Consider the following 16,302-nt stretch of genomic DNA (forward strand, 5'->3'; position numbering starts at 1 on the left):
TACATATGATATTCCAAAGAGACTAAATTCCATCATACCTTGAAGAAATTAGGAAAAATAATCTTAGAAAATTCCCATCTCATATATCTTAATTTTATTTTTAAGATGTTCTATTTCTAATATCAACCTCTAATTAAATAAAATAATTTTCAGATTAATAATGTTCTCATATCATTTCTTCTTATCACATTCACATATGTCTACTTATAGTGTTATTGGCATTTTAAATATAGGACACTATATATCCGTTGACACTTGCAAGATGACATATTTAGAGCACAAATCTGTTTGAATACATTATAGTGTGACAGGAAATTAGGGGTGGTTTCACTGATTTGTTTTCTGAAAATAAGACGTCTCTGCAATTATTTAACCACATTATTATCATTTGAAACAAATTGGATTATCCTTATTAAATAAAATCTTCTGAGTAATGATCATTTAAATGAAATAGAATGCATAGATATCCTACTTCTTTCTCTTAAAGGAATATTTCTAAACATTAAGTGTTTTCTTTGAATCCATTTATCAATCATAAAGAATTTTTAAGACTAGATATGAAAAAGAAAACTATCCATCCCCCCTTTAAGGTGATAATATCTAATTTCCTATTTTTCCAACCATTGCCATAAAACTTTCAAAATTTGATTTGAAATTTTTTTTTAGTTAGCATCCATCAGTGATTCTTATTATCTAGAAGCAAGAATTTCTCCCTATTCCTTTTTCTTAGCTCTAGATGTTGTATTTGCCAAGTTCTACCCTTTCCAACCAGGAAAATTATTTTCTCAAAACTAGTCAGATATCTATCATTTGTTTCTACATAGCGTCACTAATCTTGCTTCCTTGACACTGCCTTTTCATGATGCTATGCTGTCATAAAATACTATTCCCAAGGCATATTTCTGGGATGGCCTTATAAAATACATGAATTAACACTAGCAAAAACAAGAATACCCAGTGAAAAACTCAAAGAAATAATGGCAATACGGTGATTCTCACATACCAATGATCGATTTTTCCATATTGTCCCATTGTGCATAGTTGTCTCCAAGCCAATGCCCTGCCCATCGTCCAGCTGTAGGATATGTGGAGCGGGAAATAACAATCCCTCTTTTGCCAGTTGCCTTCTGCAATGCACTAATATATTTGGAGAAGAATTTGTGAGTTCACACATACGGTATTTTCTTCAAATACTTATTTTATGTGACCACTTTATGGCAAAACAAAAACAAAAACACCCTGATTATGGCATCTATGTTGTCTCTTACTAAACTAGCTTTTTCTAGATGCATATTACATTACCTCATGCCATAAAAGCCATACAGGAATGAAAGTCATCTGTTTTTCCCTTCCAACATTTATCAGAGTGACACACAAATTATAAGTGGCCTTAAATAGTTGAATAATAAATACAAGTTTTCAGTTTTATTAAATCAACTTACAAAATCATATCCAATTGTTAGAATAAATTTAGGATACTCTACTTAAAAGTTTTATGTTCGAAAAAAAAGTCTTAGGTTCTAACTATTGATTACTCCAATCCTTCCCAATTATAACTTCGTCAACACTTAAACCCTAGGTATTGCTCTACACTAAGTCTTTACTATAATACTCCCTGATTCAGGGGGCAGTTAAAGGGAACAAGACTTTCCTGGATTATAAAAATAATTTAAAAATAAAGATAATTTTCTCACTCAAACATAGAGTCTATCCCAAGCCAGATTTCATCAGGAGAATGGATTGTACAAATTTGAGTCTTTATTTTTTTCTTTTCTCTCCTTCTCAGTATCCAGAAAGTTACTTTCATGACTTAATTATATATTTTTAAATATATTCTAGAGCTAATAATAATGTATTGTTTTGTATTATTGCTCTCTTTGACTGTAAAATGAGAGTATATTTTAAGAGTTTGAAAAATAGAGAAATGTTTCACTATGAAATTAACTGGAAATTAAGAGATTATATATACTCAAGTTATATGGCTATGGATGAGGTCTTCAGAATTAACACAGGTTAAAATAGTTCAAATATCTAATCAGGCATTCTTAACTGCTCATTCACATGCAATAAATAATATCTACTCATTTTCTTGTTACAACATGGACCACATTCCACTATCAGTTTATATATAAAGCTTCTTTCATGAGCCCTTGAGATCCCTGAGATCTTGGGCTCTGTCTTTTTCATCTTTGTATTTCAATATCCAATACCTAATATTTGTGTTTGGCTTGTAATTACAGCTTAAAATTTTTTGAATTAATGAATATCTCAAATAAATATTATAGGAAACTATAAATGTATTAAACAGACATAACATGATATATTGAACCATCTGTCAACAATAAAGACAATATGTAATGTCCTTCTTAAAAAAGATCATGTACAAAAACCACCTTTGCTGCCAATTTCCACAGCAAATATAAAGAAGCTAGTCTATTGAGGAACATTAATGTCTTTAATATGCTTCACATATATTTCTTGCTATTTAACAAGAAATAAATTCATATTAATAAAAATAAATTTTTTTCATTCTAGAAAATATATGTATATATGAAATTGTATTTTCTGGATTTGATTTTACTTAATATAAAAATTATTTACAAGGGCAACATTGTCCCAAATTCATAATGTGTTTGTTCACATTCAAGTAATGCTTATGTCCTGAAAGATTTCTATTGTTCCATTGTATGCCGTACTTTTGCAAAATTTCTTCCCCAAGACTTTAAATTCATAACTGAATATATGCCTTGTCAAATTTCTAAGATGAATTCTGCATAAAGTATTTTTCACAATAATTTCCTCCTAAGGGAAATCTTACCTCTTATGTTAGAAGAATCTTCTCTGTAACCCTTCATATAGAATATTTCTTATTTGAGAAGTCACTTTCCACCACTAAAGAAATAATCTAAAATTCTTTCACTATAAATATTTTCTAAAAATTTCTGACAGTGTTCCAACTTTACACAGGCTTGATCAGAATTTATTTTAATAATTTATTAATACACAGTAATTTATTTTAATTTTTAGGAAATATTTTTCAACTACAAGACAGCTGGTTCTCTGTTACCAGCAGATTTTGAAAAATTCAGCTATTATAGGAAGGACTTCAGTGTTGAATTATAAAGGTATTTTTATTACTCGCTTTTTGTTGCTACATGAACATTTTTTTAAATCTTTAGGTAAACTATAGAAATATATTTGATTATTGACAAAAGAAGTTCTTCCAAAAAGAAAAAAGGCTTAACTGTGGAAAGAATTTTATGGATTCAGATCTCAACTGTTTTTCAGTTAACCAGATATATATATGTTCATCTCAGCCATATAATTCAAAAAATAATATCTAGGATATATGTATTCAGTATCTACTCAGGTATTGAATCAGTTTATAAATAGACAGTTACAACTGAGTATTGTTAAGTAACCAAGAAAACTTTCAAATTAGTGAAAAGATGAGTGGGCTGTATTATGTTTGTTCATACCTAAGCCAGTCTTCTTTTTATTTAAAAAATATTGCAAGAAGAATATTCCTATAGTACACAATTCTCTCACAGCAAAACGGCAGTCTTAGATATCCAAGTAGATACATTAAACATAGAAGAATAGTATAATGTTCATGTTGCTAACTAGTCTGCCTTAGCCTATAAGAATATCTGTGGAAGGAATTTAGATCTCTTGCTTCACTTTTTTCATTCCATTGTAAATAATGATTACGAATATCTTGGGCCTTAACTTAAAAAGCATATAGTAAAACAGAACCTGATCATCCAATGATTTCACAGAGTTCTGTCTAATGAAAAGTAAAGAGTACTATCTAAAGTCCTTCAAGGTTTTGTTGACAATGAAAAGAAAATAGGGGATATATAATCTTATAGCATTTAATATTTGTCTGAAATTATGATACCCAACTCGCGGGCAATTTTTAAATGTATTTCTGCCAACACTTGAAATACATACTATATTTCAGTACAAATATTGAATTTTAAATTAGAGAAAGATATCAATTTAAGATTAAAAAAGAAATTGATAGACTTTGTTTGTGAAACCATTCCATTTGTCATTAATATCCACCGTTCTTTCTCCAAAACTGTTTGTAAATTCTCAGAATAATGATTTGTGCACTGTTTCTGAAGTCATTCATTCTATTCTTTTGTTGGTTTGTTTCATTTTTAAATGAAGAGCACAGTAGCAAATGTGTTAAATGTGGCAGTTTTTAAAGAGAGGACATGAGTCACAAAAAGGGAAAAACAAAACGCTAAGATCTGAATAGCATGAAGGTAAGTAAAAAATTAAAACAAAACAAATACAACAAACAAACAAAACTGTTCTTAATCCTTTCAGTTTTCTCTAATAGAGAATAAAAAGTTTTTATTCTCTGTCATTTGCCTAAATGTATAAAATGTAATTTATTTATAGTGCCCTTTTACTTTTTTCAAGGTTTTAAAACATAAAAAATATATTTAAACTCTAAATTTTGGGGAAGAATTCAACTGTTTTTCTCATATAACTGAAAATTTTGAATATGAGGAAACTATCTAAAACATGAAAATTCTATGACTATGTGCAAATCAGGCTCTTTAGCCCAACATTTAAAACTGATCAATCAGGTTAAATAACAAATGATTGCTTCTTTTACTGAAAACTTTATGAACAGGAGCAAAGTTACACTATTAAATAAATATTCTGTTCTTACAGTAGATGATGTTTACAGTTTAGAGTACATTGTCTTCTTCCTTATAATTCTATTTAAGAATGGAAATGTACTCTAAACATTGCTAAATAACTTTCTATATCAACAATTTAGTAATTTGCCTAAATCTTCTTGAATTTATTTACACAGTTTTGAAAATTCTAGAGGGACAATAATTGATTCATTTAAATTTATTAAACACTGACAGTGTATCAGGAATCATGCTAGGCTCTGACAATCATCCAGAAGTTTAATTGATTAACCTCAGGGGAGGCCAGAATTTCCCTTAATCCTCATACTTTCATCTCAAAATATGCATAATTTTTTGCAAATGGGTTCATCAGTCGCTTCTCTCTCTCTTTTTTTTACTATCCATAGATTTATGTTAAAGCAACATTAACTGAAGATAATTCTGCCCTAATATTATTCTCCAGTGAGGTTAATTGAAACAACTTTTGTTTTGATTAAAAGGCATTGTGGAAGACCAGTTTGTTCACTGGTGTTAAGAATGATATTTCCTAGTCGTTCTACATGACCTTAGTGTCCTTACTTTGGGATTTGGTGAACAAGTCTGTGGCTGTACATTAATGTAACAAATTCTTAATACTTATTCAGTTCCAGACTGAGAATTAGGTGCAAAAAGTCATACAAATGTGCTTCAGTAAATGAGGGATTTGATTCATACTCTTCATGCCAAAATGATAGTCAATCTTTTACAGGCTTCTGTCTTATGCTAAAGCAGTGGTTTTTAATACTGGCTGCACACTGGACTCACCTGACTGCTTATTAGAATCCATATGCTTAGGATGCACTCAGACCAATTAAATCGGCATTTATTAAAAATCCCCAAGTGATTACAACATGCAGTCAAGAGCCAGTAATTTATAGTTGTGTAGTCTAAAATAGAGGCCACTAGCCACATAAAGCTGTTTAAATTTAAATTAAATAAAACTTAAAATTACATTTCTGTGTCATATTAGCTACATTGTTCAACAGCAACATGCAGCCAGTGGCTACCATACTGGACAGTTCAGAATTACAGAAGATTTTGATCATTACAGAAAGTTTTTATGGAATGGTGCTGATATAACCTTGAAACTTAAAGAATTGTCAGTGTTCCATTGTCACCGGCCACACATAGGAGTGTGTTGATAAAGCAGATTATTTGCAAGAACAGTAAAATATGAAATTCCCAAAATAGTACGCAAGTGTGGGAATTAGCTAATAATGGTTTTAAACAGAGGCTTTTGCCAAACTTTAATGTTTTAATTAAAGACGTCAAGACATATGTTATTTATTCCTTTTTACATATTCATTTTTTTCATCTAAAGCTATTAATTGAACACCTACTGCATGCCAGGCACTGTGCTACTCTGAGTTGGTACGCGTGGGGAACAAAATAAACATAGACTAGGATTCCTTATGGAATGTTGAAATGGATAAAAATTAACAATAATAATAACTGCATACACACATACTTTTTAGATGAATGCAATTATTCTAAATGTGATGAAGGAAACAGTGAGGGATAGAGAACAATTGGGAAGGAAAGGGCAACTTGATAAATTCAGTAGGGAAGGACTCAAAGTTGATAGTATGAAATCTAATATCTGCGGTATAAGAAGGACCAGAAGATAATTATGTTACTTACTCATATGTAGGTTTAACTTGTGACCATCCATAGAGATTGTGAACATCATAATGTAAAACTGATGATCCGTCACTAAGAATATGCTCAGTTTCCATACACATAGTTCGGAAATGTAACCCTTCAGTTCTTTTTGTGAGTTCTGGGGAGGATCAATGAAAAAATATTATTACATATTATAAAGTGCCCTATATTGAAAGGCACAGCTCATAACTATATATTGTTTTGGAAAATATACTAATCCTTGTTTTAAAATAGTCAACAAACTTTCCTCACTTGTACACTTTGTCTATGCAAATTTCAATGAAGAAAATGTCTGCAAATTTAACCACTGAAAAGCATGAGAAAAAACACTATATTCAGTAACAAACTAATTAATATGGATTAATATAACCTGTAAAAAAAGTGCACTCCTAAAGGTCTACTATTTAATATGCATTAGGTGGAATATACTGATCAAATAGATTTCTAATAAAAAATCTGTTTGGTGACTTGAAGCCCTGGGGTTAAAAGCCAGGTAAATGTTGTAACTGTATTTTTTTTAAGGATTTCTTTGTTCTTATATTATTTTTATCCCTCCTCTCCCCCATGGCTCCCTAGTCTTCTTTAGGAGGCACCAGCAACCAAACCCAGGACCTCTCATGTGGGAAGTGGATGCCCAGTTACTAGAGCCACATCTGCTTCCCTATGACCATATTTTTGATTCACATTTTCTCAGGTTAATGGGGCTGTTTTACAAGCTTTCCCATTACCTTAACTGCTACTACAGTTCATGACGTTTATGCCTACATAGGAGAGTAAATATTAATGCTGAAGGACTGGCCTTTTCATTTCTAAGTTAAGGACAAGCAAAGAAGTATTGTTACTATTATTTTTTAAAAATTGTTGTTACTATTATTGTAAGAAAAATAGTTAAACTTAACATTTAAGAAAAGATTTTACTATTTTTTAAAAATCTTTGAGTATATTTAACCTTTTTAAATCTGGGAAATTCTTATGCCAAAATTGTGATTTCAAACAAATTTACAAGCGAGCTCATATAAGTAGGACATGTTTCCTGACTTTTCTTCTCAAAATAGTTTTAACATTTTGTAATTTGTAATATGTGCAGTGTATGTACATGGTTTGATAGTGAAAGTTGGGAATGTGAACTCCATCCCCTAAATTTTATGTTATATATAACCTGATTAATACATAAATAAAAATATATGATAACAATGAAGGCAAAGCAACAATATACTACCTGGGAAGTAAGGCGGGTAATTTAGCTCTCTGTTTCTGCATTGATTAGTAGTTGTTCCATTTACAAAACTTGATGGTTCATTCATATCCTATAAAGAAAAAGAGAGAGAAAATATAAGAAAGAAACAAATTTAGAACAAATATTGTGCAAAGCACTAATTCAAAGAACCAGAAAATAAGGTAATAAACTTGAACAATAGTAAATTTACTCACTATTCCATAAAACAAAAATATAATGAATTTCAATGATACTGAAGATTTTAGTTTACTCACTGTTTAACTTTACAATCTATGGCTCATTTTGAGAAACGTTAAATGTCCTATTTTTCCCTATAGTGCATTATACATATAAAATTGAGTTGTTTTTGGTTTCCCTGACATATAATTAAATTATAATTGTGTTTTATTTTCTTTGTTATGTTGGTTACTGAGTTTATTATTTTTTGGTTATCATGGCCTTTTCTTATGTTTACTTAAAGAAGCAAAATTCAGACTACTGTTTCCTATGCAGGGCATGCAGTCAGGAAAAAATAAGAGAAATAACTGAGAAAATATTGCATACTTCTTTATATTTCTGCCACATCACTTCCTGGTATGAATTATTTTTATTATGAAAATAACAAGAGAAATATAGAATACTTCAAAGAGTAGCTCTGTTGAGCAAATGTCTTAGAATCTCAGTAGCTAAATATACAGAGACCTTCATATAAATATATAAACCAGCTCCATTTAAAGGTGACTTTCTCCAAGTATAAACAAGATACAATCTGGATTCAGATATCAATTTCAGGGAAATACTTAGTAAAACCTCCTATGTATGTAAATTTGTACATAAAATGGATCTATATTTCTCATTAATTAAGTTCTTTTATAATCTGCAACAAATGTTCCACAACGATGCAAGGCGTTGGTGGAGATGTATGGGAATTCTACACATTATGCTTGATAGTTCTGCAAGCTTTCAACTTCTCTGATAAAATAAATAAATAAATATAAAAACAATGCTCTTAAACAACATTATATCTTCAAGGTTTACACAGAGCACCACCACAGTAGCAATTTCTTCATACAGAAATAAATAAATGAATGAATACATGTTGAAAAATCACTAAGACATCACTTTACAAACCTAAAGAAGTATTATGTAATATCCTGTTTTAAATATTTATTTGTGATAATAGGGCATTTGTCTTATGCCATTTGAAAATTATTCATGAAAACAAACTTTAATCAAAATATTAGTTATGCCAGGGGTGGGGGCAGTGGGGGTGAATGAGGACCTCATATTTTTTAATGTAATATCTTTTTAAAAAATGAATAAATTGAGTAGAATTTGGAAAAAAAATAAAAATATTAGAACCTCTTATATTTTTAATGTAACATTAAAAAATAGAGAAAAAAAGAATCTATAAGGCCAACATAAAAAATAAATAAATATTTAAAAATATTAGTTATGCCTATACGATTTTGAATATTATTTGAAAGTTATTTTTTGCTAAATTTGACAAAGGTATGATTTATTACCCAAAAGACTGAAAAGTTATATGAATGCAAGGATTTATTCCTACACTGAATGAAATAAAATAAATGTTTACAGACATTAACAGATAGCTAGAAAAAGATATTATTTTAGTTCCTTGGTCAAGTTAAAAATGTCAAATAAGTAGCAAGCACACATAAACATTAGATTGTTGAAACTACATGCAGAATTCCTTTGTGTTTGAAAGTACTATGGGAAAAAAATGAAAAGACTAATTTTCACAAATAATACTTTGCTAATGATATTATAGTCTGGTAAATATTTACATAATCACTGCCTAATAAATAACTTAAAAGATATATTAGTTGAAGTTTACTTACAATCCATAAGCCATCAAATTTCATCTTGTTTTCATAGAAATCTATAATTTCCCTTGCCCACCACTCCGCTGTAGAATTCCTAAAGAAATCTGGAAAAGCAGCGTGAGCTCTGGAAGCCTAGAAAAACAAAATTCAGGCCCACATGGAGTGATGAGAGACCATATGTATGTAAATCAGAAAATTTTCTCCTGGATTCCCAGGTTATAAGGAAATAATGATGAAGAAAATCTGGCTTTAACTTTTTTACATAGCTTCATGTGATTTTCCTCTAACCATGCCATCAATTGTGGGGAACGAAAAGAGAAAGGAAGAGAAATGATGGAGAGAGAAAAGAGCAGTCATGGATTATATAGAAACAGTTTCAAAGCACAGAGAAATATACTTTCAGTTCTTCCCAAACTGATAGGGAATTTTGTCTCTATTCTCAGAGCCCTACAATGGTAGGCTCTGATGGGGAAGGAATATAGTTTAGTTTGATTGTCTGATAAAAGTATGTTTACAACCTTTTGCCCTTCCCAGAACTAATAAATCATCGCACCACTGGCATGAACTGTTTCTTTTTCTCTCTCACATCTAACTACTTACTCCTCCATCCCTGCAGAGAAGGAGTTTAAATATTCCTCTCCTTCCATGAAAAACCCTGTATGCCAACCTATGTATACAAGTTTCAAGGTCAAGAATTCCAAGGTCAGAGTTAACTGTGTATTAGTAGAGTACTGACCTTCCGCAAATAAATCATTTGCAATGCCTGAAAAACATGGCATCTCATTAATGCTTCCCTGTCACAATTTAGGACTATGCATTAGTTGCCAGAAGAGTCTTCTCCATGAACAGGAGGGCAGTGGGCATAGAAAACACACAGAAATTAGGGAATACAGGGATTTATAGAACAAGGGCACCATGGTTATTTTTAGAGTTCGAAAAGGACTTGATTTATCACCTTACCTAAAAATTACCTTTTACTACTCAGGAAAGAAAGAGGAACCAGTAAAAAAAAACAACAACATATTTTCTATGCTACTTTCTTCCCCAGATCACAGGAGAATTAATAACAAAGGTAACACAAGAACTTTTTTCTTAACTTTTCAGCACTTTCCTTAATGTACTCATTTATTTATTTATATTCATTTAAGTGTTTGCTTTTATTCCTTTAATTCAAACCCTTAATCCAACACTTTTCATTCCTCGTGTGGAAGAGGATCCCAAAGGATTCTACATAAGCCATCACAAATTGAAGCCACCATGCCTCACCTATATGGAGGCCGTGTGAATTTCCCTTCAGTGTTGCGACCACTACCCAAGATTAGTCAGTAGACCCCAAAACAAGACAGAACTTTTGACTTTGTACCTCAACAACATCATTTCAGTATTTCTCTTACTCTACTTCAGAAATGACTTGGTAAGCCTTAGTAAGAATGCTCATCAATATTTCACACTTACATGAACTTGGATTTGGACGATCCAAATTCATACATGAGATCTGCATATTGAATCCATATATTAAATGAGCTATGTATCATAAGGCAGATTACACAATCTCTCTGTAAAGAAGTGTCTTTTATTTAATTATTATAATTCCATCCAACTAAAAGAATGATTGCTTGAATTAAATGAGATAATATGTAAAATTCCTTAATATACTTTTTGGTATTCAGGACAATTAGGTAAATTTAATTTAAGTGTTTTTATATAGAGTATCAGAAAATAAACCATCTACTTTTGTAAAGAAAATATTAGTCAAATTTAATTTAGTCACAATGACCATCAATCTAATTGCTATATTTCCTTCAGTTAAACAGTTAATCATTGTAAAACTTACATTAACAGCTTCATCTTCAGTTATACTTTCATCTATGGTAACATTGGGTAAGTCTGGCCAAACCTACAAAGAGAGAAATGGGAAAACGACTCAAAATAAATTCAGTATGATATGAAAATTAAGAAAAAAAGTTGCCAGCCTTTATGGTAGGCAGTGATTTTTAAAACAATGCATGCAACCAAAAAGTCTGATAAAAAATTAATATGAAAAGCATATACTTAAATAAAGACAAAAAAAAGCATATACTAAATTTAATTTAACATGACATATTAAAATTGTTTCTGTAATTATTTCTTGGTTAAATATTAAAAACAATAAATTGGGGAGTGGATGTGGCTCAAGCATTTGGGCACCCACCTCCCACATGGGAGGCCCTGAGTTTGGTTTCAGGTGCCTCCTAAAACAAGATGAGCAGATATAGAGAACACACGATGAACAGATACAGAGAGCAGAGAGTGACTGCAAACAACTGGGGTGGGGGCAGGGGGAGAAATAAATAAATAAATAGATAAATAATAAATAAAATAAAAACAGTAAAACAAAATGTTTTTCTTTGAAAGAATTGAAGATCTGTTTTGGAAGATGTTATCTGGGGGAAATATCCCTTTGGTTTTCATAGGTAGTACTAAATCTACCAACCCCTGCCCACCTCACTTGCTCAACCACAAGCACACAAAACAGAGCTCTAATTTAGCCATGCAAAATACTCTAGGAATTTGAATCTATGATGTTAAAGTTAAAATGGCTTATACAAAAATGTAAATAACCCCCAAAAGTCTAAGTATTCAAAAATAATTAATCAGTATTAGGGTAGAGTGCTCTAAAGGAATGGAACATACGTTAGAAACCTGAGAAAATGTGTATATTTAAAGACTGTGGAAGAAGTAGGAAGGAAATAAAAAGGCCCTCTCCATCAATCATAAGCCATACAATATACTTGTATGTTCTTTAAAATATGATGCTTCACTTATTTCATCATAAAATTTTTTCTATTTAATTTTATTCTTACTTTTTTTCTTTCAAATATTTTTAGACTTATAGAAAAGTTGCAAACATACAGGTAATTCACATATGTCATATAGCCAGCTCTCTAATGTTAACAATTTACATAATCAGAATTATCAAAACCAATAAATTAACATTTATGTAGTAATAATATCTAAAATAAAGATTATATTTGAATTTCACCAATTTTGTTACTAATATCCTATTTTAGGTTCTTAATCCAATCAAGGATCCCACATTGCATTTAATTATGTCTCCCATTATGGAATTTTGTTTTGTTTTTCATGACCATTGGCTATTTTATTTTCATGTTTTCTATGAAAGTCAGGGAAGGATATTTTCCATAATATACTCATATACCCAGGTCTGAATATTATTGCTTATATGACATCAATGAATTACATATCTTATTTAAGTCAGGATTATAGGTATGGCTAATGAAAGACATTGTTGCTTGTTGCTTTTATTAATGAAATGTTTTTAAGAGAAGCATGAACATTTAAGTAAATATGCTTTGTTTAGCATAATGAGTAGTCATCTTACAGTAGATTTTTAATAAAAATGCAAGCAGGATCAAAAAATACAAAAAAAAAGAATTTACAAGTGAAACAAACAGTATTTGGACAAATGACTTTTGTGTGAATTCTTTGTTTCTAATAATTTGGATTGATCTCAAACAGTAATTTATTAGCTATTAAATTACTATATTTCTTTATAGCATATTTATTTACTTCTAAATATCATTTAACAAATTTAAATTAGATGGAAACTTTCAATGAAATAGCATTTTTATACTTATTCTGTTTTAAGATATCAATCCAATACCTTTGCCCAACAAATATCACTGGTGTTAGGCCACTTGACAAAGACATCTTTCTCCTGTCCTCTGTCAAATGCAGGGTAAGACTTGGTTTCATTTCCTGAAATTGCTGGATCCTAAAATTTTAAAAAATAAAACAAACCAGGTAAATATGGAATAAAAGTGGAGCCACCTGAGGAGGCATTATGAAACATCATAATTTCCATGATTCAGTCATCAGAATATTGTGATACAGTATGGCTCACAAATGACACAAAAATCAATGCTCTAGCTAGACTGCTCTTTAAATTCTTTTGGAAGGAAATTCTAATGACTTTTGAAAATACATTAACTATTATATCAATCAAGATTATTAGGGTTATTTTGCTTTAATTTCTATCACAAGGTTCCTTGCTTTCTATAAATTATTGATAAAATATGATCACTACTGCATCACTAACATGAAGGCAAATTTTTAAACATAAGAAGCAATCCCAAAGAATGAGTTAAGAATTCTACAGGGTTAGAAAATCCACAATCACTTTGTGATAGCTGCCATAAATTCATGCCAGTTTGCAACTTGGATGATTAGTAGAGAAGAGATGATCTTTGACTCGCAAACTTTAGTCTTAGATTTTTAAATACATATTTAATGTACAAAGGTAGCCTGGTGGCAGTCTATATAAATAAAATGAAATAAATGTTAAAACAAGAAAATTTTAGATATGGGAGAACACAAAGTTACATATTTCCTATTTGGAACACCACTTTTTCCCCTCATTCTAGGAGTGAAATCTTAATTTTAAAAGAAAAGATACTAGAACTTAGATAAAATATGCAATATAAATACCAGGATAATAACGTATCTCATTCCTTCTCCTCTTATTTTGTCAACAAACTGAGGAAGTTCACGGAAATTTTCATCAATTGTAAAGTCTAATTGCCTCTCCATGTAATCAATGTCTGTGTATTGAACATCCTGAAAAATAAGAGAATTGTGGTGGTAGGTAAGAACACAAAATAGTGAGTGTATCACATTCTATCATAATTATAAAAGTCATAGTAATATGAAAGTTTCAATGTCTCTTTTTTTTACTTTCTAAAATTTATTTTTTTTTTAAAGATACATAGTTCACAAAAATTGCTACACTAAAAAATATGAGGTTTCTTTAAACCCCCCACCCTCCCATGCCTCTTCACTTGATCCAAAGAGAATTAATCAATTGATGCAGTGTTCAAGGAATAAAAATAGCATGCAAAAGATGCAAAGCATTCTAAAAACAAGTTCACATAATGCTCTAATAGTCCAATAGTTTATACAGTAAATTTGACTTAGTAGCAAATTTTTTTCCGAATCATTATATTTCATCATACAGGAAGGCACATGAGTAAAAGGGTTTATGATGCTATGAAGTTATGTTAAATAACAAATTATATTTTTGTTCAGTGTATACAGAAAGAGATGTTCATTTGGGGGAACACTAAAGCAAATGTTGCGTAACTTCAGATTATTGCTGATATTTGCAAAGATGAGAAAGAATGATTAGTAAACCCATCAATTATTGTCAAATTCTTCTTGTATTATACACCAAAGTCATTTTGTAATAACACCCCAAACTTAAATAAGCAAAGTATTGGTTACAGATAAGTATTTAAAAAATGTTTATACTAACAAGTATTTGAATTTTATCATGAATCGCCAATTTATGTGTAATGTATTAAGTATTTTCTGTTCATAGACATTAGTTCAATTTCTTCTTTTAGATGTTACACAAATTATTGCCAAAAGACTAAGTCTAATAATAGAAAACTTCCTTTCTTTGTCATAAATTTCCACTTACATGTTTTTATATCATCAAATATACAATTAAGTCCCTCCATAAAAAAGCATTCAGGTGTTATACATTAGATTCTATTATAGGTACAGATATCTTATAATGAGATCTTTCTGATTTTTCTTAGAAGGAGTTCTTATATACTAAACGTTCTAGGATTCAATGTTTAAATGTTACCAGGGGAATTTCTGAGTTTTCTTAATCTCATTAAAAACTAAAATGATGGGAAATAATTATTTTTGGATACTGTGGTTTATTTACTTCCCAAGACATTAAAGGGAAACAATATTTTAGAGCTCCTTTCATTAGTTTCTAGCATTACAACTATCATCTGTTCAGGGCAAAAATCATCAGGTTTTACTTCCAACTCCTGTGTAATTTGCCACATAAATTGGTGATATCGATTCCTATGGACTATTACTCTAAGTTAAAGAGAACACACAGAATGTATCTCATTCTATTTGCAACCCAAAGTTTCTGAGGAAAAACTAGTGTCCAGCGACTGTAATATGGGTCATGGCCACGGAACTGGGGTGAAGGAAGGAAAAGGGACAGTATTATCCCGTCACCAATCCGATTAAGACATTTTACAACAACTTCCTATGCAATTCATGAAGATACTAAAAAACTAAGCATTGATTATTACCAATGTAATTGGTAATAATTTAAAAGTAATGCAATTTTAAAGTACATAAGTTTAATTATATCATTCTGCATTCATAGATGCCACACTTAACATCATAATAAAAGCTGATATACATACATAGGGAATCTGGGCGTTCACCATGTCAGTATATAATTGCTCAATTTCTGAAGTATTTCTGTACCCATAACGACATAACTGGAATCCCAAAGCCCAATAAGCTGGCATGACAGGTCGTCCAATTACCTTTAAGAAAAAATAGTTTTGTTACTTGTGAAGTAAGAATTATTTTGTTATAAAGAAAACTTTGTTTTAACTTTTTGTTTTTCAAAGAAATGTGCAATCGTACTTCATGATACTGCTTTGTTGCAACTTCCGGAGTTGGGCCCAGAAACATATAAAAGTCCAAGATCCCTCCAATTATGCGGTAAGTTAGAGCAGGAGTTGGCTGGAATGTAACATCTGGAAATACAAAGTATGATTACATTTTATTTACATATGAGATATTAGTTTATTTTAAAAGTACATGAAATATGAGGAATCTATCAAATAATTCTTTTACCCATTGCATTGCTATTGAGTAAGAGAACTCCATGAGCATTGCCCTCTTCTTCCAGAGCCATATAATAGGGATGAAATCCATAGGAATTAAGTTTATACTGAAAGAAGGAAAATGGAAAACAATATATATTTTAAATAATAATAATGCAAACTTAATCAATGTAATTTTTAAATTCATTATAAGATTGAATATTTAAATGTCC

General features: G+C 30.4%; 1 protein-coding gene across 1 annotated transcript in view; it reads right to left on the reverse strand.

Moving 5' to 3' along the window:
- Positions 1-16,302, reverse strand: part of SI (sucrase-isomaltase) — a 94,898-nt gene that overhangs the window by 21,204 nt on the left and 57,392 nt on the right. Inside the window, exons 29-39 of the mRNA XM_058295221.1 lie at positions 16,101-16,197; positions 15,888-16,000; positions 15,659-15,784; positions 13,911-14,039; positions 13,087-13,197; positions 11,257-11,319; positions 9,438-9,554; positions 7,579-7,666; positions 6,339-6,477; positions 1,004-1,137; positions 4-38 (exon numbers count right to left, since the gene is read on the reverse strand). Of these exons, the coding sequence (XP_058151204.1) occupies positions 4-38; positions 1,004-1,137; positions 6,339-6,477; positions 7,579-7,666; positions 9,438-9,554; positions 11,257-11,319; positions 13,087-13,197; positions 13,911-14,039; positions 15,659-15,784; positions 15,888-16,000; positions 16,101-16,197 (1,152 nt within the window). The remainder of the gene's footprint in view (positions 1-3; positions 39-1,003; positions 1,138-6,338; positions 6,478-7,578; positions 7,667-9,437; positions 9,555-11,256; positions 11,320-13,086; positions 13,198-13,910; positions 14,040-15,658; positions 15,785-15,887; positions 16,001-16,100; positions 16,198-16,302) is intronic.

This window comes from Dasypus novemcinctus, chromosome 4 (assembly GCF_030445035.2).
Source record: "Dasypus novemcinctus isolate mDasNov1 chromosome 4, mDasNov1.1.hap2, whole genome shotgun sequence".
NCBI classification, from domain to species: Eukaryota; Metazoa; Chordata; class Mammalia; order Cingulata; family Dasypodidae; genus Dasypus; species Dasypus novemcinctus.